A 27614-nucleotide genomic window follows, 5' to 3' on the forward strand; every position below is an offset into this window, starting at 1 on the left:
CAAAATAAAAGCGCTCCCAAGACACATTTTTTTTTTTCCAGTTCAAAATGAAATAGGCTTTTGTAAATGATAAAAAGTACATTCCTTACAACTTAGATTACCTAACAGATTGGATAGAAGAATGTCAGGAGAAAACCAACGCTGCAGCTGCACCGACTAATCACAAAAGTTCTATCTGTGCAGCCACTCTGAGGCAGTTTTCTAATCTTTCTTCTTGAGATAACAGCATGAGCTGTGTTGAGAAGCTAGGTTGGCCACATGCAGTCTGGGTACTGCAAGTTACTCATCATGGCTTGACGACTTCTGGGAGGAAAGGCGACAGTTCAATTATAGACCCACTAGATTGGAAGCACTTAGTACAGAGTGTTGTGTAAAGAGGACTCCCAACAAATATTTAACCATAACTATGAATTATAAAAAATTTTTTTATGGATTAGGAATAGTGAGCATTATAAGTTTTGACTTATAATAAAAATGCCCATGAAAGTTATAATCCACTTACAATTAGCTGCAGTTTCTTTTTTTTAATTTTTTTTTTTTAGCTGCAGTTTCAAACCTCATTCGTGATTGACTTATTTATTTATTTATTTATTTATTTATTTTTTGAGAGAGAGAGAGTGCAAATGGGGGAGGTGCAGAGAGAGAGGGGGACAGAGGATCTGAAGCAGGCTCCTTGCTGATAGCCGAGAGCCCGATGCGGGGCTCAAACCCATGAACCATGAGATCCTGAGCTGAAGTTGGATGCTTAACTGCCTGAGCCACCCATGTGCCCCTATTTACGGTTGACCTTTGAACATGGGTTAGAACTGCACCTGTCCACTTATATGAAGATTTTTTTCACTGAATACAGTACAGTGCTATAAATGTATTTTCTCTTTCTTAGGATTTTTATCTTCATTTATTTCTTTATTTTAAATGCTTATTTTGAGATAGAGAGAGAGTAAGTGAGCGTGTGTGGGAGAGTGGGGGAGGGGCAGAGAGAGAGAGGGAGAGAGAGAGAATCCCAAGCAGGCCCCACGCTGTCAGCACAGGTCCTGACACAGATCTTGATCCCACCAACCATGAGATCATGACCTGAGCCAAAATCAAGAGTCAGATGCTTAAGCAAATAAGCCACCCAGGCACCCCTCGTCTTTAGGATTTTTAAGTAACAATTTCTTTCTCTACTTTATTGTAAGAACACAGTATATAATAAATACAACATACAAAATATGTGTTAATTGACTGTTTATATCATCGGAAAGCTTCCTGGCCAAGAGTAGGCTATTAGTAGTTAAACTTTCGGGGAATCAAAAGTTGTATGTGAATTGTTGACTGCATGAGGGTTGGCGTCCCTAACCCCTGTGTTGCACAAGGATCCACTGTAGTAGGAAATGAGCTTTCAATTAACTTTTTAAAGAACAGCTTTGTTGAGATATAATGCACATAGCATATAATTTTTCCAATGAATATGAACAATACTTTCAATGACTTTTAAAAATATTGTTGTTTAGAAATAATTTTTACAATTAAACATCCTTTTGTAACAAGAAAAAAAGAATATAAAGCATACAGTATTTAAAATCTAATAGTCTTTACACATAAGGAATTTTCTAAGGTGCTTCCAATAATGGGAGTCAAGAGAAAATACATTCTTACGGGGGTTTAAATGAAAGAAAAGTGTAAAATATGGTCAACATATTATTGCAAAAGTGACTGGTGTCGTGAGAAGAAAGGACTAAAGATGGATTGACCCATTGGCTTTCTTCAGTGTTCTGCTGGGGAAAGGAGACCCAATTTAATTTACAGACTCTCAGTTCACTATCAAGGGGTTAGGGAGAGACTTTCTTTGCCAATAACCAACCTGGCTAATGGCTGATATGTTGTGATAAGTGTTTTCTCACTCAGGATAGTAGTGGTATTACATTAAGAGGGAAAAAAAGTAAATGATAGCTTTGGGGTTTAAACTGAAGTTAAGTGGCAAAAGAAAAGCTCTACCTACCATTACCATATATGCACAGTGAGAAAAATTGGAAGGTTTTGAGAATTCTGAATGTCACCTTGCCTTGTGTGTTAATGATGTAAAAACATGCTTTTTGCTAACATAACAGTGTGCAGAAAAAATATAACACTTTCCCTATGAAATTGACAGAACTGTCCACAAAGTCCGAACCTCTGTGAATTGCTCTGTGAAGCTGGATGCCAAGAATGCACCTGGCATTTAGGCTGACCCACATATTGGTAATTTGTCTAAAAGAGCTTTTCCTTTCCAAGATTACATATGATGAGTGTGTAGTGGGAGAGGGGCTTAGACAAATCGGACAGCCCATCCTGATATCATTACTAGATTTGTTTTTAGGTGCAGCTTTTACCTTGTGACTTCTGGTTAAAGTGATTCATTTAATGCCATCCTCTGGCTTTAAATCCTGCTATTATCCAGCATCATCCTAATTCCCCCTAATCAGGTTTATTCCCTCATTGTTTCATATATACAAAGACTCATTCTTGTGTTTAAATATTTGCTTATGTTGTTTAGCTTCCTATGGTATTTACTTTCTTTAAAAGGGGTTTTGATGCTGTGTTCTCTGCTTACAACAATTGGCTTGTATGCCTTAACATATACATTTTATGACAAAGTCCACTATAATCCTTTGTGTGCCCTTTATGTGGTTCTGTGAGGAGGAAGTTTCCCGTCCACCTCTATGCTGCATTTCTGTGATTTTACTTCTTATAAAAATTACTACTTGTAACTAATTGTGTTTCCTTGGTTGCTTTAACCACTAGGAAACTCGGAATCACGTATGCCATTCTTGTTTAGTACTGAATAGATTCTTAGAGCGTGATTTTATTTGTATAGCTTTTCAATAAACCTCATGCTTTTGTTCTGGCCTTGGAGGGGGCAGGTGAGGGTGGTTCTCTATCTTTTAGAATCATGTACTCATGTTTTGTTTTTTAAAAAGGCAGCACACATTTATTAATCTAACATTTTCCATGGGTCAGGAGTCTGGGGTACCATGTAGCTACTAGATCCTCTGCTCATGTCTCAGACTTGATGTCTAGATGTGGGCCTCGTGCTGCAATTCTCAGCTGAGGGTTGGGGTTCTCTCCCAAGCTCACAGACTGTTGGCAGAATTCACTTCCTTGCACCTGTGGCACTGAGGTTCTTAACTGAGGATTGAGCTCAGCCTCTAAAGGCTATCCCTCTCCATCCACAGTTCACAGTGTAGCTGTTTGCTTTCTGTCTGGAGGCCAGCAGGAACACTTTTCCTGCTCCGAATCCCCTTCATGCTTCAAATGTCTTTGATTTGGTTCTGCCACCAGCAAGAGAAAAACGCTCTGTTTTTAATGGTTTCACCTGATTAGATTAGGCTTACCTGGATACTCTACATATTTTAAGGTTAATTGAGTTGGGATTTAATTACATCTTCAAATTCCTTTCACAGTTGTTTCTAGATTAGTGTTTGGTTGACTAGCTGGGGTGGGAAGGGGCGGGTCTTGGGGGAGGGCCATCTATAGAATTCTGCCAATCACAATCCCCATAATGGTGGACTATGCAGCTTTGAAAAGGAAGGGGGAGGATCTCAGTACACAGCCATGGAATGATCTCCAAGGTATATTATTATGCTGGAAAAAAACCCAAAACAACCAAGGTGTGTATACTATAAACACAACCTGCTGTATAAGAAAGAGGGTGAAATAGGAAACACATGTGTTTTCTAATATTTTCAAAAAGAAAGAATGGAAGGATAAATAAAAAGTTAACAAAAATGTCATTTATAGGGGTAGGAAGACAACAGAAAACAGGGGCAAGGATGAAAGCTATACTTCCCTGAAGTACCTGTTCTGTGGTTTACACTTAACACCATGTAAATGTTTTATATAATTAAAAGACAAAATTAAATAAACATGACAAAAATAAAGTAATTTCTAAAAATTACAGCAGCACCTGGGTGGCTCAGCTGGTTAAGCATCCAACTCTTGATTTTGGCTCAGGTCATGATCTCACAATTCATGAGATTGAGCCCTGAGTCAGGCTCTGTGCTGGAACCTGCATGGGATTCCCTCTCTGCCCCTTCTCTGCATGCTCCCCCACACAGTCAAAATAAATAAATAAATAAACATTAAAAAAATTATAAATAACCTGATATCAAGTTTGTGGTATAACTCTTCAGTAAAGAAATGTTTAAAGGGCTCTTAAATTACAGTATTTTGACAATATTGCTGTATGCTTTAGGGACAAAAAAAACTCCATTAAGAAATCTTAAACTGCATATTGTGTTCATGCTGTCAATGGTAATATTTGTATTGCTGAGGTTTCTTCCCCCGATTTTAGAAATTGTGGTAAAATACACACAACATAAATTTTACTATCTTAACCATTTTAACCGTACAGCTCAGTAGTATTAAGCACAGCCATATTATGAAACCATCACCACCATGGCTCTTCAGAATGCTCCATGTTACAAAACTGAAACATTATACTCATTAAACAATAACTCTCCATCCAACCCCCACCCCCCCCAGCTTCTGTCAATCACCATTCTTTCTGTCTCCATGATTCTAAGTACCTCATATAAGTGAAATCATACAATATTTGTTTTTTGTAACTTGCTTATTTCATTTATCATAATATCCTTAAAATTCATCCATGTTGTCACATGTTGCAGAATTTCTTTCCTTTTTAATCCTGAATAATATTCCATTGCATGTATGTGTACCACATTTTGCTTATCCATCCATCTGTTGAAGATCATTTGGGATGCTTGAACTTTTAGCTATTATGAATAATGGCTGCTATGAAAATGGGTATACAAATATCCCTCTGACATTCTGCTTCTGCCTTTAATTCTTTTGGTATATACCCAGAAATGGAATTGTTTGATTACAGGGTAATTCTATTTTTATTCATTTTTCTTAAGTAGGCTCTATGCCCAACCTGGAGCTTGAACTTACAATCCTGAGATGAAGAGTTTCGTGCTCTACCAACTGAGCTAGCGAGGAGCCCAGGTAATTCTATTTTTAATTCTTTGGAGGATGCTGTTTTACAAAGCTAATGTTTACATTCCCAGGAACAGAGTAGAAAAGTGCCAATTTTCCCATGTCCTCACTAACACTTGTTACTGTCTTTCTTTTTTGTTGTTGTTGATAGTAGCCATCCTAAAGAGTGTATTTTTGCAAGCCATTTCAAATCCCTTTTGGATCTAGGTGGAATACAAATATTTTAAAAATAATGGTCAATTCGCTTATAGTTTTTTTCCTCTTTTCCTTTTATTCAAACTGCATCCAGTCCTCAAATCCAGCTTTTCCATGCACTCCTGCATTTTTTCATTGCCCTCTGTCCTCTTTCTTTGCCCTCTTGTTTTAATATCATTTTGCACTTTATGGTTTCCGACTACTAGCTAGTGTTTTGTGTGTGTTAGTCCTGTTGTTCCAGGTTGTGTATTTTTTAGTAGCAGGGCCCATGAAGCTTCCACTTTTTGAATCATCTAATGCATTAAAATTGTATCAAGAAATGCTTCCTTTTAACAGTATAATTTTTAAGGAACCCTCGACTGTTAGCTAATTAACTCTCAGCACACTCAGCACATCCTCTTTAAAATTGTAGGAACCTGTTTGTGTTTGCAGTAGCCATGCTTGTTTCATCATCCTGCAAGACTATTCAATCATTCAATTAACGTTTCTTGAGTTCCTACTATACATGGTGTTTTTGATGGGGCATCTGCCTTTGCAACACCCTTTGAGATGAAGGGTAGTATCTAGATGGGGTGAGGTCTGCAACTTGGGGAGGGACAGATTTTGCATGACTCTGGTACTTGGCGATCACTTCTTCAATAGGCAGGGCATCTAGGCTCTAGCCAAAAACAAATCCTGGATGAAAGGCAGACATTGGAACTCTGAATAATGTATATTCTGGGTTCTAACTAAGATAATCAATTTATCTCGGTTGACAGCACTCTCCTAATTTTAAAATGTTAAGTCCAGGGTCTTAACCCTTAGTTCCAGGCAAACTGGAATGGCAGGTCATCCGAACTCTAATTCCGACTGCCAGGCCCCAACGGGTATGGAGGTACCCTCCCGCCTTGATTCCTTTGAGTACATTTCCCACTGAGCAGTGCGCCCTTGCCCCTTCCATTCTTGCGTGAAGACTACAAGTCCCAGCATGCAGCGCAACTCTAATAGGCCAGTCCTCTGCGCTCGGGCTCTTTCACGCCCGTGTCTCCCGTAGGGCGCAGGGCCTGGAGGCCTGTGCGAGCTGACGTTGATGCGTATACGTCATACTCTTCGCGCCTCTTCCCCCGCCTTCTGGGTGGCTAAAGTCCGGTGGCAGGAGGCGTAAAGCGGTGCTTTTTCCGAGGCTGTCTGGCGGTTTTTTGGGGGGGAGCCCCCGTGGCTTAAAAAACCGAGGGAATCTGGATAGGGGCCGCCACTCCTAGCCCTCCTTCCTCCGAGTTTGCGACTCCGCGGTCCAAGATGGACAAAGTCTGTGCTATTTTTGGAGGCTCCCGGGGCATTGGGAGGGCAGTGGCCCAGTTAATGGCTCAGAAAGGCTACCGACTGGCCATCATCGCCAGAAATCTGGAACTGGCCAAAGCCGCCGCCGGTGACCTCGGCGGTAGGTACCAAACTAGAATTGTCCACTTGTGGGGCTGCAGCCCGAGAGCCTAAAGTCTCCTCGTTCGTAAAACGAGGACTGGCCATTAAGGCTCTGTTTGGCTTCCCGCGTTCAGTAGCAGCCTTTCCTCAGTGTGGACAACAGACTGGGTGGAGAACCCCTTATCACCGTTTCCCGCAGTGTTTCCTGCCACGCTGCCTGCAGCCAAGGGCAGAACAACTTGGGGTTTTCTTTGAGACTTAGCAGTCTTGTGAGGCCCCATTAATTAAGCACTCACCTCCCTGAGGCTAGTGCTAACCGTGAGTCGCTGTTTTGTTTTGGTGTCTGGAAGGAGGGAGACACAAACTTTCTTTGTAGGGTAAAGGGCTCACTGGTGCCGCGAGGTCCCGGGCGCCGCCTGGAGACTGGGCTGGGTGGAAAGGAGTTAAGGCAGGAAGAATAGGCGTGTCAAGCCTGAAAGGCTCTGTATAGTTTTGCTGTGGGCTGTTTTGGCCCACGTGCAAATACACAAAGCAGTGTTTCATAGACAAAACTCTTTTTAGTACCAGCTAGTTTTGAGATATACCTGTTTTGGCTCTTTACCTCCATAAGCATTTAATAGGTTATTAAATTGTTTTGGTGGTTTTTACAAATGGACAAATGAGACTTCCAGGTTCCTTTTTATTGCATTTAGAATTCTTTTTTTTGTTGTTTATTAATAATGGATTAGTAATTACTTTTCATTATTTTGCAAACTTAAGTCTTTTGATCCTAGGGAGAAGTAGGATGTAGGATAGATGCTAAGACGCTGCTATTGTTTACTTACTAGAACGGACAAATGCTCCTTATTCGCTATCATGGAGGCATTGGGAAGTTTAGAGGCCTGGGATGCATCTGGTGGCTGTAACCTTTAAAATAACAATACTGATTGGTTCACCCTAATTGTGCACATGGGTTGGGAAAATATTAGGCTCTTTAAAGAAGCAAAACAAAAAACAAGTTACAGAGCAGGGAGAAATTCAGTGAATGTTTCTTGCTGCTCATATTCACTACCATTATGTTATTCTGACAAGAGAGTGAGAAAGTGATTTTCCTTATGGGGTCATCCCAAGCCATTAGTGTTTGCTGGAATAGATAAAAACTGTTGGTTGAGCTTCCAAGGGTTATTGTGGACCCAACAGGTTTTCAGATGAATGCCAACGGTGAGTCACAGAGGATGCTTTGGGCCTTTCATTTCCTTGAATTATGTGTTCCATAAGTGTTTGGTTTGCACACTGTTTCCAGAGAAATGAGAGTGCAATTTTAGTGTTAACATAATAGGCAAGGTCAGCCAGAAAATAAGGAATTGTTTAGTTTTCAAAAACCCCTATATTTTAGAGTATTAAAATGATGTATTATTAAATAGAGAATGCTTTCTTTGAAGTGTATTCTTTTGATATTTACGCATTTTTTAAAAATGGACACTTAAAAGGAAGTAACAGTTGTTTTTAGTAAAAAGTTATTTTTTTGGTGTGTTTTTTAGTTTTTGCATTTTGTTTTCTTTTTACAGCTTCCTGCTTTGTAATGGTCAGCCTTGAATAATAGTTATTCTAATATATGTGCCATAGTAAAAAAAAAAAAAAAAAAAAGTGTGAGAAACCCTAGGGTATATTCTCAGGATCAGGAAACCAGTTAAACACAACTGTAACAATGAGACATAAATTTATTTTTTAAAAAAATGTTTGTGTATTTTGAGAGAAAAAGGGTGAGTGGGGGAGAGGCAGAAAGAGGGAGAGAGAGAGAGAGAGCCTTTTTTTGTTGATGAAGAAATATTTTTAAGGTTTACTTCCCCACCGACCTCCATCCCAATTTTATTAGACTGAACTCCATGAGTAGAGGAATCTATGACATAATCATCTTTTATCTGTAGGTTCTAAATTAGCACAGGTGTAGGTCCTAGTAGATGCTTAACAAATGTGTATTGAATAATTTTTAAATTCAAGTCATAATTTATAAGTAGTTCTAATTTAACTTTGTTGTTTAGGAGATCATTTGGCATTTAGCTGTGATGTTGCCAAAGAATGTGATGTTCAAAATACATTTGAAAAGATGGAGAAAAATTTAGGTCGAGTTAATTTCTTGGTAAATGCAGCTGGAATTAACAGGTTAGTCACAGACTTAAGTATTTTTCTAATTGTTTTGGTATGAGTAAATATATTAACTTACTTTACTTCTAAGTGGAAGAAAATATGTATTTTAAAAATTGGTCTATCTATACTTCCTTTTATATTGAGATATACAATAAGGGTACAATTTGATCAATTTTAACATGTAATCACATTCATAGTGAACTGTAGAACATTTCTAGCACTCTAGAAGGCTTTCTTTAGTTTCTTCCCAGTTAATACTTATAGATAACCTCTATTCTGACTTCTGTCACCATTATATAAGTTTTTTCAGTTCATGAACTTAATGGTATCAAAGTAGAGATTTTTTTTCTTTTTAAAAGGTGAATTTAGGACAGAATACTTAGAATAGTATATTAATTTTCTTGTTAACAAGGCTTACTATAATATGATGGGATTTGCTCAGTTTATTTAAGCTTTTTTGGCTACTTTTAGCTGATAGGAATATTCACCTCTCAGCCAGCTTCTAAGTTATCTTTTCTAGTTTATCACTTATTTTAATGCCTCTCAAATCAGATTTAAAATGGGACTCTGTAGACTTTCTAGCTCAAATATATACTTCTTGACTTTTTAAATTTGTTTTATCCCGTTTGTAATTTATATGCCGCTGCTGTTTTTTGTAGGGATAGCCTTTTAGTAAGAACAAAAACTGAAGATATGATATCCCAGCTTCATACTAACCTCTTGGGTTCCATGCTAACTTGTAAAGCTGCCTTGAAGACTATGATTCAACAACAGAGAGGGTCTATTGTTAATGTAGGTAAGTCTTCACCTGTGAAATTGTTTATCTCATAGTGCCATAAAAATATTTAATTGACTAATTTGGAGTTTATTCATGTGTGAAACTTGGATGAAATGGGTCTTTTTATTTGTGGAAAAAGGATTTGATTGGGTGATTTGTGGGTAAAACGGGAATCACGGATTCACATCTTTCTAGTGATCAAAATGTTAACATTTTTTTTTAATGTTTTTATTTATTTTTGAGAGAAAGACACAGAGCAAGTGGGGGAGGGCCAGAGAGAGAGAGAGAGACACACACAGAATCTGAAGCAGGCTCCAGGCTGAGCTGTCAGCACAGAGCCCGACTTGGGGCTCGAACTCACGAACTGTGAGATCATGACCTGAGCTGAAGTTGGACACTTAACTGACTGAGCCACCTAGGCGCCCCAAGCTGTTTGACTTTTTAAGAGAAATTGGACACCCTGATTTTCATGTGAAACCTGGTTTTTAAAATACAGATAAGGAAAGTAGATTGAAAAATTTTAGGTATTGGAGGATAGAAAATGATCCCTACAGCAGTTATGTGTGTCACTGATAAATCTAGTACAGAGGTTTAGGAGGAAGTTTTAAGTGAATAATCTTTTTAGTTTTTTTAGAGTGACTGTAACTAACCCCTAGTTTTCAGTTCATCTGACCCATGGAGTAGTAGATAAACCACATAGGTGTGTTCATAGACCTTAAAACGCAAAATGACTTAGAATTTTATTTCAGTTTGGTAATTTGAAAATAGCATATCATCTGCCTTTTAATTTTAAGTGGTCATACCTTAAAAGGCTGCAAAAGGGGAATGCTGCTCCATTAGAGTAAATGACCCTGTTTTTAATATAGGAAATGGCTGTCCAAGCCAAAATGTAGGGTTTTTCTCTTTTGAAGATGAAACACGAATACTGTGCTAATAAGAATTAGAACTATTTTTGACATTTACCCTTAAAAATGCAAGAAATAGATTTTCTTAAAAAAGATTAGTAAATGATTAAAAAGTAAAAGATTTAGTTGACCTTTGCCTTGTAACACAGCCAGGTAATGATTTTGGATTCTCAGAAGCTGGTATACTGGCCTGTATATATCACCTGATAATATGGGTGTTTGTTTAACTCTAAAATATCCCCTTTTTAGATATATTTAAACAACCCACATCAGTCCTTTGTGTACATGCAAAACTTTTAGAATTGTGCGAAAAGTAAATAATAATTGAAAATAAATTAGGAGAATCTTTTTACAGAAAAGACTACTTTAAACTACTAAAAGTTCATTGATTTAGGAGTTAACACTTATTCACTAGATGAACAATAGTGTGTGGCATGAACTAAAGTTTCCTATTTGGCCTTTCTTCCATGCCTATATTTTTCTTTCTTTTTTGTATCTCTCCATATTTCTCTTTCTCCCAAATACCCATTTCTCTGTCTGTGTTTTCTCTGATGTTTTTTTTCCTCTCTTTCTTCTTCTTCTTCTTTTTTTTTTTTTTTTTAAATTGAGAGAGAGAGAGAGAGAGAGAGAGAGAGAGAGAGAGAGAGAGAGAGAGAGAGAATGTGCACACTTGAGCAAGCCAGGGAGGGGCGCGGGTGGGGTGGGGGGGGAGAGAGAATCCTAAGCAGGCTCCACATTGTCAGCACAGAGCCCAACTCAGGGCTCAGACTCACGAACTGTGAGATCATGATCTGAGCTAAAGTTAAGAGTCGGATGCTTAACTGAGCCACCTATGTGCCCCTCTTTTCTCTCTTTCTGTGCTTCACAGTTCTTTTCATCTGTCATTAACTGGCATGTAATATATAATGTAGATATATTAATATAAAAAGTGTTTGGGGTGTTTTTCTTTTCCTAAAATAAAATTACTTTTTCGAAAGTTTTGTGAAGTTCTTGATTAATTTTTATATCATAAGTACAGGTCACTGGTGCAGAAAATTGTTTCCCCACTTCTGTTTTACCAGAATTTATTTGCATACAGTTGATATTTGAATTATAAATTATTCTTTCATATTCATATAAATGAGACCACCCAAGAATCTTTAGTAGGCAGTACTAGCTATAATACATCACTGAAGATAACTAAATTGCAGTTTTACAAAAAGCTTATAATGAACCTTAGTTAATTTAGATTGATGGTAGTTCAAACTTAGTGAGATTTATCTTCAGATGAACTATTTTTTTTAGTTGGAAATGAATATGTCCTTGTAGAATCATAAAATTAATCAGCCTTTGTCTGACTTTTTCTGGTTTTACTGGAAGCCTTTAAAAATACTATAGGATTTTCACCATGTCTCACCTACTAAGAGATGAGATTGGGTTTCTTTCACTTAATGGATCAGTTCTCAAGCCCTTGCCTGACATAAGAAGTTTTACGTAAGCTTCTTTCAGAACCTGTTTTCTGTTTGTATCTGGAGCAGATTCCAACCCTAAGTCTTACCACTCAAATGATGCTGGTTAGAATTCCTAATTTTAGCAAAGGACAAGGTAAAATGCTTTGTGCCTTGGTTTGTTTCCTGTAAGATTATCTAAATATTCAAGTAATCCATTAATTGGTTTGAATTTGCTTTCATTTTATTTTTTCTAGGAAGTATTACTGGTTTAAAAGGCAATTCTGGCCAGTCTGTGTACAGCGCCAGTAAAGGAGGATTAGTTGGGTTTTCACGTGCTCTTGCTAAAGAAGTAGCAAGAAAGAAAATTAGAGTGAATGTGGTCGCACCAGGTCAGTGAAAACTTTTTTCTTTTTTTTTTAAAAAATTGAAGCATAGTTGATATACGCCATTATGTTAGTTTCAGATGTACAACATAGTGATTAAAAAATGATGTATATTATAAAATGATAGGTGTAGCTTTCATCTGTCAGTATGCAAAGGTTTTACAATATTACTGACTATATTCTCTATATTCTACTTTCCATCGCTGTGACTTATTTATTTTATAATTGGAAGCTCGTACCTCTTGACCCTCTTCACCTATTTTGCCCATCCCTTCATCTTCCTCCCCTCTGGCAGCCATCAGTTCTCTGTATTTATGAGTCTGTTTCTGGTTTTGTTTGTTTTCTTTTTTAGATTCCACACACAAGTGAAATCATGCTATTTGTCTTTTTCTCTCTCTTATTCACTTAGCATAATACCCTCTAGGTCTGTCTATGTTGTTACCAATGGCAAGATTTCATTCTTTTTTATGATTGAGTAATATTCCGTGTGTGTGTGTGTGTGTGTGTGTGTGTGTGTGTGTGTGTGTGTGTGTGTATCACACCTTTATCCATTTATCCATCATGGTTGCACATTTAGGTTTTTTCCATTTCTTGGCTATTGTAAATAATAGTAGATTAAACAGGGGGGGCATATATTTTTATGAATTAGTATTTTTGTTTTCTCTGTGTAGATATCCAGAAGTGGAATTACTGGCTCATATGGTATTTCTGTTTTTAATTTTTTGAGGAACCTCCATGCTGTTTTCTATAGTGGCTGTGCCTTCCCACCAACAGTGCTTAATGGTTTCCTTTTCTTCACATCCTTGCCAATACTTGTTATTTCTTGTCTTTTTGATACTAGTCATTCTGAAGGTATAAAGTGATATCTCCTTGTGGTTTTAATTTGCATCTCCTTGATGATTATTGATGTTGAGCATCTTTTTATGTGTCTGTTGGCCATCTGTGTGTATTCTTTGGAAAAACGTTGAATCAGGTCCTCTGCTCATTTTTTAATGGGGCTATTTGTGGTTTTTTGGTGTTGAGTTGTAGAAGTTGTTCATATATTTTGGATATTAATTCCTTGTTGGATATATCATTTGCAAATATCTTCTCCCATTTAGTAGGTTGCCTTTGGTTTTGTTGATAATTTTTTCCTGTGGAAAAGCTTTTTAATTTGATGTAGTCCTAATAGTTTATTTTTGCTTTTGTTTCCCTTGGCTGAGGAGACAGATCCAGAAAAATATTGCTAAGGTGAATGTCCAAGATGTTACTGTCTGGCTTTTCTTTTTTTTTTTTTTTTTTAGAATTTTATGGATTCAGATGTCACATATAGATCTTTAATCTATTTTGAGTTTATTTTTATGTATTGTGTAAGAAAGTGGGCCAGTTTCATTCTTTTGCATATAGCTGTCCAGTTAACACAATTTACTGAAGAGACTGTCTTTTCTTCATCGTATATTCTTTTCACCTCTGCACAGATTAATTGACAATGTAAGAATGGATTTATTTCTGGGCTCTCCATTCTGTGCCATTGATCTATATGTCTGTTTTTGTGCCAGTACCATACTGCTTTGAATACTGTAGCTTTATAATATAGTATAAAATCTGGGATTGTATTACCTCCAGCTTTGTCCTTCTTTCTCAAGATTGTTTTGGCTATTTGGGGTCTTTGGTGATTCCCTATAAATTTTAGGATTCTTTGTCCCTAGTTCTGTCAAAAATTACTATTGGTATTTTGATGGGGATCACACTGAATCTGTTGATTGCTTTGGGTAGTATGGACATTTTAACAATATTAATTTTTTCAGTCCATGAACATGGAATATCTTTACATTTATTTGTGGCATTTTCAGTTTCTTTCATCAGTGTCTTATAGGGTTCAGAGTGTAGGTCTTTTACCTCCTTGGTTAAGTTTATTCCTTAGTATTTTATTCTTTTTGGTATAATTGTAAATGGGATTGTTTTTTAAATTTCTCTTTCTGCTGGTTCATTATTAGTGTATAGAATTGCAACACATTCCTGTATTGGTTTTGCATCCTGCAACTTTACTGAATTCATTTATTACTTCTAGTAGGTTTTGGTGGACTCCTCAAGATTTATATATATCTATATAGATCATGTCATCTTCAAATAGTGCCAGTTTTATGTTTTTCTTTTTAAATGTAATTTATGTATACTTATGGCTTTGTACAGTAATAGCAAAGATTGTTCCTGTGTTTGTAAGTACATCAGCATCATCAGGCACTTCTGAGAGAGTATCAGAATAGGAGCATGGACTCTTCACTATTAATAAATTCTTTTTTTTTTTTTAAGGTTTATTTATTCATTCTGCAAGAGAGAGAGAGCGCACACACATGCGTGAGTGCAGGGGAGGGGCAGAGAGAGAGGGAGAGAGAGAATCCCAAGTGGTCTCCACTAAGCACAGAACCCGATTTGGGACTTGATCCCATGACTCTGAGATCACAACTTGAGCCCATATCAGTAGTCTAATACTTAACCAACTGAGCCACCGAGGCTCCTCATTAAATACTTGGGTAGTCAAATTTGTGAGGGTATGACTATATCTTGACAGGACTTAAATGGCTACATCTGGCCACACTGCCAGTCTGTGCGCCACCTTCAAGAAGGAGACCAAGAGTAATGCCAGTTTGCTTGCATAAATCACATTGCATTTTTAAATAAATGATTACTCTCAAACTGAAATCACAAGAGAAACTTCTCATTTAAAAATCAGTTATAAATTAAGAACTCTTAAGAGCTGAATGTTAAGAATTTCAAGGTAGGTAGGGGGTGAGTATTGGTAACATATCCACTAGTTGAACAATTCAAAATGGTATACTATTGGAGAACTATTTCCATTTTAAGTGTCCTCTCTCTTCTTGGAATATTCTATTGATTTATTGCTCACTGGCATACATTTGCTAGTTAATTTAGACTTTGTCAGTGTCAAAGCAGAACTTTCCAAGTAATGCATCTATTACCTAAATATGTTTCTTAAGTTTATCTTATGGGAACAATACTTATTTATATTTAAAATATTTGAATAGGTCTATAATATGCTTTTAATAAAAGTACAAACCAGAAGGAATAATCAAACAAGGATGCATATGTGATGTCATTTGCACATTTAATCAAGCAGTCATGTACTGACATAGTAATTTCTCTAGAAAGTCAATATTCAGACAGAAAAAGAATTGCTAGGGATCACATGTTTGTTTTCAAAATAGACAAGATGCTCTTCACTGGACTTCGTTGTACCCCAGAGAACAACCCAGGATTCATGTTAGAGTTTCAAAACAAAGAAAAACTTGAAGGGTAAAAAGATATTTACACAGACTCAGGGAAGAAACATCCTTTTTGAAGTCAGTCTATGAAGTAGCAAGATTTTAACAGCAATTTTATTTGTGGTTGTTTCCTTAATGAATGGATGGGGGCTCCGAGGCTCATTGTGCAATGGCATGGGAGGAGGAAAGTGGTAGGACATGGTAACAGAAATGAGAATGTGAATACCCTGGCACCAGAAAGTACTATTACATATGCATGAGGCACTGCTTAGAGGAACTAAGGTTCCTAACATCAGACATATGTTGAAGTGGCCAACAATGAAGATGACTGTTTAATAGATGTGGCTTTTTAATAATTTTCAAAATAGTAGAAGTCACAGTGGGAAACTTATAATAGAGCTAGCCTTCTGTAGGAAATCTATCAGGAACACTTGTCTTTTTGTTAAATATGTAGGAGAAACCAAGCCAGCAGAGATGCAATTCACTTGTAAGACAAAGCAAGTTTGATTTGGGCTAAGTACACAGAAATCAGAGACTTCTCAAGAAAACAAGTAGAACATTATTGTGCACCTGTTTCTTTTAATGTGCTGACTTTGGGCATTCCTCATGGCTTGAAAATACTGGTGGATTAAATGGGATGCAAAGCCAATTAACTTGGTCTGTCAGTTACAGGTAATTGGGAAATATTAAAACAGTGATTAGAATTAATGTAGTTTGGTAAAGGCAAAACAAATTTTCCAATTCTTAACTTATGCTAAGGGTTTAAAATATAAATTCAAATATACAATTTACATCTGGTTTCTCGGTCTTCAAATTAATTGCCTGAGATTTTAAACAAGTTCTATTCAATAGCCATCTGTACTCATGAACAAAAGCATTCTACAGATCACTTAAGTCCCTTTTAAAAATTTCCTCCAATTTAAATTTCCACATTATGCTAAATAATCTGTAAGATGGAAAGGGAAAGAGGGATGAAGTGTCAGTGTGTTGATATAATCTTCAAGATAATTATAAAGCCAACTTTCACGATACCAAATGCGAGCACAGAGTTATAAGAGAAAACTTTTGCCAAAGCTTATCTTGAAGTGGTTTAGTTGCTCAGTTTGAGAAAGGGACCATATTATAGATTCTGGTCTCTGTTCTGATCTACAGATGTTACAGGCCTCCCAGAGGGGACTGAAACAATGCAGCATATAAGCATCTATCAGAAGACTCAGTGCTATGCAGTGTGTTTAGTTCACAGGATAATAGAAGCAGTTGGAATACCTACATAAAAACATATTAAGTTCCTAAACATGAACTGAAAAATGGTCATAACTATATGTCAGTCTTCAGCCAAAATAGGGCCAGAAATGTTGAATAGGTAAGTATTAATTACAATGACTTTAAGATTAGTCAGAAACCTTCCTCAAGTACCATCCCAAAGTGTACAGACCAGTTAAACATGTATAAAATTAGTACTAATCCAGCTAGAAATCCAAAAATGAAAATTATGGATGCTGCATCAAGTATCTGGGATTCCATAAATTTATAAGCAGACAGTATAACAAAATAGACTCTAGTTTTAAGAAAACATTACAGTTCAGTATCCCAAAAATATGAAGAAGTCTCACAATAACATCAAAAATCATTTTATCTGGAAGTTAGAACCATTTAAATGTACAAATTTGAAAATAACAAAATGAATTAAAAAATAAGAGCTGTACAAAGTTGATGTTTAATCTTTTTAAAAAAAGATTTTGACAAGTCCATTATTTCAGCAGATTGGTTAACAAGCTGTTAGTTCTCATGTGAATTATGTGGCAATGCTGTTCACTGGAGGTGCAGAATGGAGAGCTTGGTTCTTTGTGATTTGTCGGTTCAGGAGATCGTAGGTAGTACAGACAGAAGTTTTAACTTACCAAGGACATGAGACCATGGCATTATTATAAAAAGTGTAAACTATCCTTGGACCAAATGGATATAAAAAAACCAAAAACATACACAAATTACCTGGATTAGTAAAGAGGGTGATAAAAAGGTGCTAAAACTCAAATCTACATTATCACTGTTTGGTATGATAGAAGCTTTGCATAGATATTTCCTTGGCTTTTGGATAAAATGATTGTTTTTGTATACCTGTGCCAGTTAGCCATGGGATCTTTGTCCTAGCTTACTGTAGGTATTGAAGAATTGATTATCTATATGAGAAAAGACATTTTGGTTCATTGGTTGGTTGTTTGAGAGTGTTAGGTTGGAGTAGATCTTTGCCACTTTTCCATTTCAAGTCACTAATGACTCCAGCTTGTATATTGGAATTGGTGTTTTATTTGTCAGTGATGCTGAACTAGCAGGGATCAGGGAATTGTCAAAATGTCTTGATAACCCTTGTGCTCTGTAATGTGACTTCATCTCAATGAACATTTGATAAATGACTGTGGTTTCGATACAGCCATTTTGGGGGGGCAGGGGAGGAAAGAAAAGAAAATAAACTAAAACCTGTAGTCATTTTGACACTGCTTTCTGTTTGTGTATGCTTATGTAACCTGGTTGATTTTTGTGTTAGCTTAGTTAAACCATATACAGAATTACTTGATTCTCGATTACTTGAGATTTGGGATGTATGTATTTGCTTCCCTCCTTTAGGGATTGCAGTAGTGTGGGTGGTGAAGAGTTAGTTCTAGTTCATGATGATCTAAAAGTTGAATGATTTAAGGGTAATGCAAGTGTTTCTAACTCATAATAATAACTCAGCAGATTTCCTGAAGTGTCTCCTATATGCAAGGGTTCCAAACTTATAAAAAAAAAGAGTAAGATATTTCTGCTACAAGGAGCTAAGTACAGTGACAAAGACTGACATGTAAACAAATAATTACAATGCCGTATGATGAATATAAAGTAGAGGAACATATATATATATGATGCTATGGAAACACTGAAGAAGGAATGCTTAATTTTGTCAAAGTGAATCAGTCGTCAAGGCAACAGACTAAATAGTGGGAATCCAGTTTGTATACAAAGGGAAGTTTTATGAGTGTTAATGGAAGTGTGTTTGTATAGCCTTTCCTAAAGATTTTACTTTCCAGTGCCAATTTGTACTACAGAAAAAAAACCTTATTGCTAAAAATGTGGCCATTTCATAGGGTGACCTTTCTTATGTTGGGGATACATATTTAGCAGGATTCATAGTCTGAATATGTTTATTGGTCAGAAGTGAAGTGTAAGTGGAAGTAGAAGAATTAAATTGATTCTATGGATTATTTATTTATTTTGGGTAATAATTTCAACCAGATTTGTCATGTCTTTTAATAGAACTGACAAACCTCAGAATTAACAAATATGTTTCTTCTTATGTCAGTTTTCCTGGTCACCTTCAAATGGAGTTTCCAGTTAAGGAAAACAATTAAGAAGCAAATCATAACAGAAAAAGCAAGAAAGGGAAAATAATAAATTAGGCCATTAATCCCTGCCTAATATTATTGACTTTTTAAAGATCAGTTAGTTACTAAGCTTTGGTATTCAAATATAAAATAAATTTCTCATCATGGATAAATCTCACTGATTAGAAAATACTGAATATGAGAAACAATATTTGATAAATTGAAACTATAATGGGTGCATAACTTTAAAAACGTGTTTTCAGTAGATAACACAAACATGGTACAAAATTCAAAAGTATAAAAAGGCATAGATTGAAAAGTGAGTCTTCTCTAATCATCTAGTTTCTTTTCTCAAAAGCAACCACTAGAGTTAACTAGAGTCTTCAGTATTTTACACAACCCAATAAAGTATGTGTGTGTGTATAAATACATATAATATATAAAAATATAAATCTGTATTTATGTGAATATACAATATGTGAATATATAAATATATAAAAAGAAAACACAAATTGTATCATGCTGTTTGTAGAGTTCTGTACCTTGGCTTTATTCATAGTGCAGTAGTGTATCTTGGAGTTGATTCCATATTATTCTATATAGAATTGCTTTACATTTTTAAAATCTCAGCTTTATGGAAGTATAACTCATATGTCATGCAGTTCACCCATTTAAAGTGTGCACTTCAGTGGTTTTAGTATAGTCAAAGAATTGTTCTGTCATCACCACAATACATTTTAGAACATTTTCATCATCCCAAAAGAAACCTGTAGCCGTTAGCATTCACTCCCCATTTCCCTCCAATCTCCCCAGCTTCTAGCAACCACTAATAACCCACTTTCTGTCTCTGTAGAGTTCCCTATTCTGATACAGTTCATATAAATGAACTCATACAATATGTGGTCTTATGTGACTGCTGTATCACTTTTAGTGGCTGAATTAAAAGACAATAATGTCTGTCTTAGGGGTGTACCATAATTTATTTAACCTGTTGCCTCTTGATGGGCATTTGGGTTGCTTCTGATCTTTTGCCATTATAACTAATAATGTGGTGACAGTACCTGTGTGCAATTTATCTTGTACATGTATGAGTATATGAGTATGATCCTGGGAATGAAACTTCCAAGACTCAAAGGGTATATGCATTTTAAGTTTTGACAAGTAGTACAGCATTGCATTTATTTGTGTAGGATACCTTAAGTGTCTACCCTTCCCCCCCTTTTTAAGTTGAAGAGCTTTTACATTTACTGGTTGGAGAAAATCTTGTTGACAAATGCTTGCATAAGCTTTGCAGCTACTCAAAACAGATACTATTTTGGTGCTCTTAATATGCCACTTGATATGGAGATGATTTTTCACACTGCTTTCCTATATGCTTTTACAAACATAATATTAAGACACATGAAGTTTGTTCTGGTTAAAATCTTAGTCTAGTTTCTGACAACCTTATTTGTTCTTCTTTAAAAAAAGTGTCTGGGGTTATTTTAATTCTTTCTGTATACCAAAGACTTGATACCTGAGCTGGTAGGTGTATCAATTAGTTTATATCCCACAATTGTTAATACTGGTGATAGGCTAAAATCCTGGCATCTTATTTAAATACATGGTCTGTGCTGTACATAAAAGCTTTCAAAATTAAAGTAGTGACCAACAGATATGGAAATGAAATGCTGTTTATTTATATAGCTAGCCAAAAATGGATAAAAGAAATATGTTTTCTTTAGAATTTATCAAATATAAATTCTCATCGGACAAGAACCATGTACATGATTTTATGAGGAAGAGTATATCTGTACCTTTTTAAAAACAATTTACTGAGTGTGCTGTCATGTTTGTGGAACTAAAGTGGAAGACATGCACTCGACTTAGTACAAGGATACATTTCAGTTATCTGTTTAAGGAGTGACAGCTTTGTATTTAGCTGGAAACCCTGAATTGCCCAAGTGATCAGTAACATCATTTGCTAGACAGTGGCACCTACTGGTAGTTTGTAATTTTTATAACCCAGCTTGAAAGGCATTGTAAATACATATGTAGTAAAGCAAGTAGGAGAGCAACATTTCCAGAACTTTATAAATAAAGTGATAATGATATGGAAGAGAAGCCTGTGGGGCCAAGGGGAGAGCACAGTTTGTGCAATACAAGCACAAAAATGAGCATGTTTAAGGACTACGGATATTTCTGCTCAGTCTTATGATATATGATAGAGAATCCAACAGGCTGTTTATATGCAGTCAGTGTCTTGGGTTGTGAATATATTTTTAAATGAGGATCCCATGATTCATGAGCTATAGCATAAAATGACATTGAAATTTGGTAGAGCCTGGAGTAGCTTATCATTAGAGACTAGCTACATGTTTTTTATTTGATTTCTGATAAATTTGGGGATGATCTACATGAATTCTTAAAAGCTGAAGGCAGATTTTTAGGGCAATAAAATTATTTTATTTTCTGCTATTGTATGGTGGATACAATTATTATATTGTATGGTGGATACAATTATTATACCAGCCATATAGTGAACGCTAATGTAAGCTACAAACTTTACTTAATAATGTATCAATATTGGATCATCAAATGTACCATCCTAAGGCAAGATGGTAATAATTGGGGAAAAATGGGGTAATGTGCTCAATTTTTCTGTAAACCTAAAGCTGCTCTAAAAATAAGTCTGTTAATTAAAAAAGCTGCTGATAGTGACGAGAGAAAGGTTCTTGTTCTTTGAACTTGTTCTTGGTCTCAATATCAAACATCATATTCAAAGAGGAAAAGCCAGTATTGGTGAATTCATCCCTTCCTTTCAACTTGGCCTCTCACGCCTACTTTATTTTAGGCTTTCGGTGTAGAGTTCAGGGATGGCTATGGGATCCTCAGGGATCCCGTGAGGATTGTCATTATAACTATTCATTCAAAGAGACTCTTAAAACTGAGAACAAACTGAGGGTTGATGGAGGGTGGGAGGGAGGGGAGGGTGGGTGATGGGTATTGAGGAGGGCACCTTTGGGATGAGCACTGGGTGTTGTATGGAAACCAATTTGACAATAAATTTCATACTTAAACAAAACAAAACAAAGACCTGGAGAGAATCTGTGTAGACTTCCCTTCATGAAATAACACACTTATCCAGTCTTGAGCAGTAGAGGGAAAATCTTCACGTAAGGTGGGTGTTTGAACATCATGATCTCAGTTCTGGACTTCTTGCGATCATTGCTGGATTCAGGGGACACACATCTCTCTCCTTCTCAAATTCGACCTAACATGGACACAGATTGTAGCAGGGCTGAATCCAGGTTGTAAAGTTGAACAAGATCTTATCAAAAGCTTCAAGATACTTTTTTCTGTTCCATGTATCTCACTTACCTGGTTGTTTTTTGGAAGACTATAGTCTGCCCTCATGGCCCATAACTGTGGCATAAGACTTCTTTTCACCTCACTGGAATTGTCTACTGTTTTGGGGTGCCTGGGTAGCTCAGCTTGTTAAGTGTCCAACTTTTGATTTTGCCTCAGGTTATGATCTCACTCATGGGCACGTAGCCTGCTTTAAGATTCTTTTACTCCCTCTCCCTTTGCCCCTGCCCTGTGCGTGTGCTAGTGTCTCTCTCTCTCTCTCTCTCTCTCTCTCTCTCTCTCTCTCTCTCTCTCTCTCTCTCTCTCTCAACAAAACAAAACCCAAAAAACCTTGTCTCACTATTTAAATCTAAGATTTGCTTTTCAGTACCTCATGCTCTGTTCTAGATCTGTCTTTTTTTTCCAAGGCGGAATGCCTTCAAATGGCCTCTCACAGATTGTGTGGCCTTATTCTTTGTCTCCAAAAGGACAGACCCATAAGGACTGATATCCACCCGGAAGCTGGGCAAATGAGTTTCTTTCCACACAGAATGAATAAAAACCTAGATTAGCATCAGCGCTTCCTGAATTGGAGCTATTCTACTTGAGGGTCCTTGTAGGGGAGCCCACTTTCCTAATCTTCAAGTTAAGTAGTCATTTAATGAGGCATACTTTTCGTCTTTGAATCATAGTTTTGTAGAGCTAAAGGAAATCTCAGAGGTCCATCATTTTCAATCTACTTATTATATGATACAGAAATAGTCATACAGTTTTAGATAGTACATGACTTTGCTTGGGTCATAGCTTTGATAGTATTAGCAGAGCGGGGAACCAGAATCTAGTTTAATGTGTCCTAATCCAAGGGTCTTTTTTTACCACAAAATGCTGCTTTTGAGAAAAAGTTACTAGAACCAGTTAGAAGTTGAGCCTGGGATTTGCTAACTGATTGTCACAAGGTCTTTCTTGCAAACCATTTTTACTGTAGTTTTTTTGAGTTTTTTCTCTTTCCTTTCTTTTTTTTTTTTTTTTTTTTAAGATTAAAACACATTATTGATTTTCTGTTGAGGGCTTTGAGAGTTAGTGGAGAAACATGCCAGTTTTGCCAGAATTAAAACAACCTTAGATTAAAATAAGTGTATCATGAACTCTTTGAGAAAATAATGTCTTTTAAATGTTACGTTCATAATTTTAATTCCTTCAGCTTTTTTTTTTTCTTTTTTCTTTTTTCTTTTCTTTTTTTTTTTTTTTTTTTGACAGAATGAGCGTGAGTGGGGGCAGGGGGTATAGAGAGAGGGAGAGAGAGAGAGAATCCCAAGCAGGCTCCACACTGTCAGCACAGAACCTGACAGGGTGGCGGCGGGACTCAAAATACAAACCATGAGATCATGACTTGGGCTGAAATCAAGAGTCAGGTGCTTAATCAACTGAGCCCCTAATGCAGATGCCCCTAATGCATTCAACTTCTTAAACATGTGAGATAGTTTTTTTTTTTCCTAATACACTCTGAGGTATCTTTGAAAATAAGTGTGTCCAAAGACCTAAAACTTTGGATATCAAGCAGTCCCATGATAGTGCTTTTTAAGGTAATTTGGATTGCCTGTTGATCATTCTGACTCTTCACTGTAGATGAAGTTTCATTTACAGTTCACTTGAAATTCTGCAGAGGCTGGTTATCCAGTGTTATCTGTGTCAGCTGCTTCTCTTTATTCTTTTTTCCTCTGGCCATCTCATTGTTCTTAAAGATGAAAGGGATTGAAGGAAATGTTGCTGACTTTTTAAATAAATGTAGTAGCAGAAGAGGTCATATTTTACAGTGTAATCTCACAATGAAACAGTGAAATCTCCAAATGTAAAATTATTTTGTTATTCCAGGCCCTCATTACAGACCATCTGAAGTTAGTACCGTGCATCTTTTTCAGTAACTTTTAATTTGAATACCAAAATAATATATATCTGTTGTAGACGATTTGGAAAGTACAGACAAGTACAGAGAAGAAAGTAAAAATCATTACTTGTAATGCTAGTAATTAGTGATAACCACTGTTAATATTTTGGTGGGGCTTTTTTTGTTAGTATATATATTTTTTGTTTTCTTTTTAATAATGGGATAATGCATTTGTAACCACCTTTTTAATATGCAAATATTATTTTCCACTTTTAAATGTTCTTCTATAGCATCTTTCATAGATACATATTGTTCTATCATGTGGATATACCATGATTTCTTTAAACAGTTCCTTTTTGAAAGACATTCAGTTTGTTTCTGGTTTTCCCCTAATAAAGTTGTCACTGTCATAGGCCTTGTGATGGAAGAATCTATGATTATTTCTCATAAGACTTTTCAGAAACTGGATATTTATGAGTGAAATCTAAGGCAAAGAACAATTAAATAATAACATAGTATTACATAATAAACCAGTGACTTAATGTTAATTTTCAGTATAGTGTTTAGTTCACATTTATCCTTATAGTTTAAAATGTCACTGTATTTAGGTTGATTTACAATTTGAGTGACAAATGATTTAATTTTAACATAAGCCACTTTGAAAACTGTATTCTTGAGATTGCACGTTAAAGTTTCACTTCACATGTCTGACTTTTAGTCCATATATTTTTCATGACCTTAACATTTTAAAGATCTTTTCTGTTGTTAATTTCCTGAGGGTTAATTATTTGCTTTCTTTTTAAAAGTTTAAATGATTGAATACTATACAGTATAGTGATTATGTAATTGAGCACTTTATTGGTAATATGTATTTGTCTGAGACTAATCTCACAAGATTTTCTTAATAAATTTAGAATTCTTGCATATATCTACAGTATGAACCATTGAGAATTGGTTGCATAATATATAGTACTTTATACTATAAACCTCTACACGTTAGAACATGTTCTTTTTGAGCTTTATTTCATATACCAATGCCATGTTAAATTTTGAATTTTCAATGTATTATACTTGCATCAGAATTGGATCATTTCAAGGATGCCTGGGTGGCTCAGTCAGTTAAGCCTGTGACTCTTGATTTTGGCCCAGGTCATGATCTCATGGTTCATGAGCTCAAGCCCCACATTGGGCTCTGCCCTGATAGCTGAGAGCCTGCTTGAGATTCTCTCCCTCTCCCTCTCCCTGCCCCTCCCCTGCTTGTTCTCCGCCCCCCCCCCCCCCCGCCCTTCTCTCTCTCTCTCAAAATAAATAAATAAACTTTATAAAAAAAAGAATTGGATCATTCCATAAGATTTTTTTCTTATGAATATTGGAAATATTGGTCTTTCTGATCAACTATCTTAGCTATAGCAAATGAAACTAATTTTTGTCAGAACTGTCGAATCAGTTCATGTCACCACCTTTCTTCCCTCTAACCCTACTACCCCTCTACCCTCAATCAAGTAAAAATTACTTTTTTGTGATACTTTATATATAAGGATATTCATCAGATGTCCTTTTATTATATTTAGGGGTACAAGTGAGTGTTTCTTCCATAAACTACAGGTTCCCCAAGGAATTAAATTTTTATTCATGTTGTATCTACCCACTTGTATTGTGCTATGAATTGGGCGAAATAATTGGGAGTCAAATATTTTGGTGTTATTCAGTTAAACTTAATGAACATACTTGATTGCTAGCGGAACTCTGTATTTCCTAAACAAGTTTATTGATAATCTCAAACTTTCTGATGCAAATTGATTTTTATTTAGAATTGCGCAGATGTCTTAGTGTCTCTAAGTGTCAACTAAATAAACATTTTTCTTTTAGGATTTGTTCATACAGATATGACGAAAGACCTGAAAGAAGAACATTTAAAGAAAATTATCCCTCTTGGGAGGTTTGGAGAACCTATTGATGTGGCACATGCGGTTGTGTTTCTTTTAGAATCACCATATGTTACAGGGCATGTTCTGGTAGTGGATGGGGGATTACAACTCACGATATAATTTACAGATTATTCAATTAAAATAGTGATTATAATCAAAGGCACACTTGGGCTGTTGATTTATTTGTATTTGGGCTGTTGATACCTACATGGGTGACATTTGCTAATCAAACTTATTGATGCTACAAATACTATTTCCATTTTTATATGAATATGTCTAAAAAGATCAGTGTGTGACCAGTTGTGTTTTCTAAATGCTAAGAACCTTATAGGCTGTAGCGATCTTAACATATAGACATTTGCAAGTGCTATAAACAGACATTATTTTAATTTACATATTTTGTTGCAAAAGTGGCAAGAATTATATGGTCTAATGGTCATGAATTACTTCATTGTATCAGGCAAAATTCTCTAGAAGTTAACCTTGTGAGCCATTGCTAAGATAAGAGTATTTATAGGGCGTTGGTTAGTTGTCAATATTTTAGCAGTCCTGCCAAAGTTAAACATTGTATTCCTTTTACATATGCCTTAGAAGATCAATTTTTATACAGGTTGAAAAAAAAACATCAGTTAGATACAGGCATAAATTTAGAATCCAATTTCTTTGAGTGCATTACTCCTGATTAAGCAGCTGGACAAAATAATTTACAAATACAAGTGTAGTACAGTTGATCCATCCTATAGAATTTCTCAAAGTGATGTGTAATAATAACCTTTAAGGTTTTAATATCTCGTATAGTAATGAGCTACATAGATATTATCAACTTAGGAAATAGAAGTAGTTTTTTTGTGTGTGTTTTTTTATCCTCAAAACACTAATTTTAGCAAACTACTTAAAAACAGTGTAAGAAATTATGACATTTTAAAAATTCAGAATATTTTGTATGAGTGAATGTAATAATTTTTATAAAATTTTAGAAATAATTACTTATGAATAGCATAAATGATACTTTACTTATGAATAGCATAAATGATACATAAATGATAAATAGCATAAATATGCAGTAACAGTGAATAAGATGTCTTTATAAGGAACAGTTAAAGCATTAATTTTAAAAGAAAATATTTGCCCGAGAATGGAAGACACAAACTGAAATATCAGGCAACATCTATTTTCCATTGAACTCTTTTCTGGGGAATAGTGTGATATTTTAAATGTCACTGGATTCATGTTGATTTTTATTATTTATCATTTTGAAATATGGTTTAAATATTTACTGCACTTTAAAAAGTAAGTTTTATTGGAGCTGAACATTATTTTATGTAAACAGATTTTATTTTATATTGCAAGTCAGTGCAAAGGTGTGAATTGGATGTACTAAATAAATGCAATGTGATAAAAGTAATAAAAATAAAAAATAAAAAGTAATAAAGTCAGATCTAATTTCTATGTCAAGCTTCCTGATTCCTTAAAAAAAAGATTTTAAATTTATCTTCAACATAATCTTTACTTAAAGAAGTTTAGGAAGTAGGAAAGTTAATTAGTGTGAGTAAAATGAGTGTCACTAATCAAATTGTTTACTAAATGCTAGCATGGTAATACTTGGATTTTATCAGGCATTAACAGTTCCAGGTGCATAAAAGAAATGGAGCAGTC

The 27614-nt window shown here is 35.6% G+C and overlaps 1 protein-coding gene across 4 annotated transcripts in view; it reads left to right on the forward strand.

Moving 5' to 3' along the window:
- The first annotated feature begins 6235 nt into the window (after positions 1 to 6235).
- The window catches only part of CBR4 (carbonyl reductase 4), a 96640-nt gene continuing 75261 nt past the window's right edge, over positions 6236 to 27614 (forward strand). The window contains exons 1-5 of one of the 4 annotated variants that reach the window (XM_019441035.2): positions 6245 to 6592; positions 8595 to 8715; positions 9360 to 9496; positions 12068 to 12202; positions 25900 to 26965. In XM_019441035.2, the coding sequence (XP_019296580.1) occupies positions 6451 to 6592; positions 8595 to 8715; positions 9360 to 9496; positions 12068 to 12202; positions 25900 to 26078 (714 nt within the window). In that variant the 5' untranslated portion in view covers positions 6245 to 6450 and the 3' untranslated portion in view covers positions 26079 to 26965. Of the gene's footprint in view, positions 6593 to 6711; positions 7774 to 8594; positions 8716 to 9359; positions 9497 to 12067; positions 12203 to 25899; positions 26966 to 27614 lie in introns of those variants that run through there. The other 3 variants (XM_019441038.2, XM_019441037.2, XM_019441039.2) reach the window with 3 other exon arrangements.

Source organism: Panthera pardus, unplaced genomic scaffold (genome assembly GCF_024362965.1).
Source record: "Panthera pardus isolate Hobbes unplaced genomic scaffold, ASM2436296v1 HiC_scaffold_13, whole genome shotgun sequence".
In the NCBI taxonomy this organism is placed as follows: Eukaryota; Metazoa; Chordata; class Mammalia; order Carnivora; family Felidae; genus Panthera; species Panthera pardus.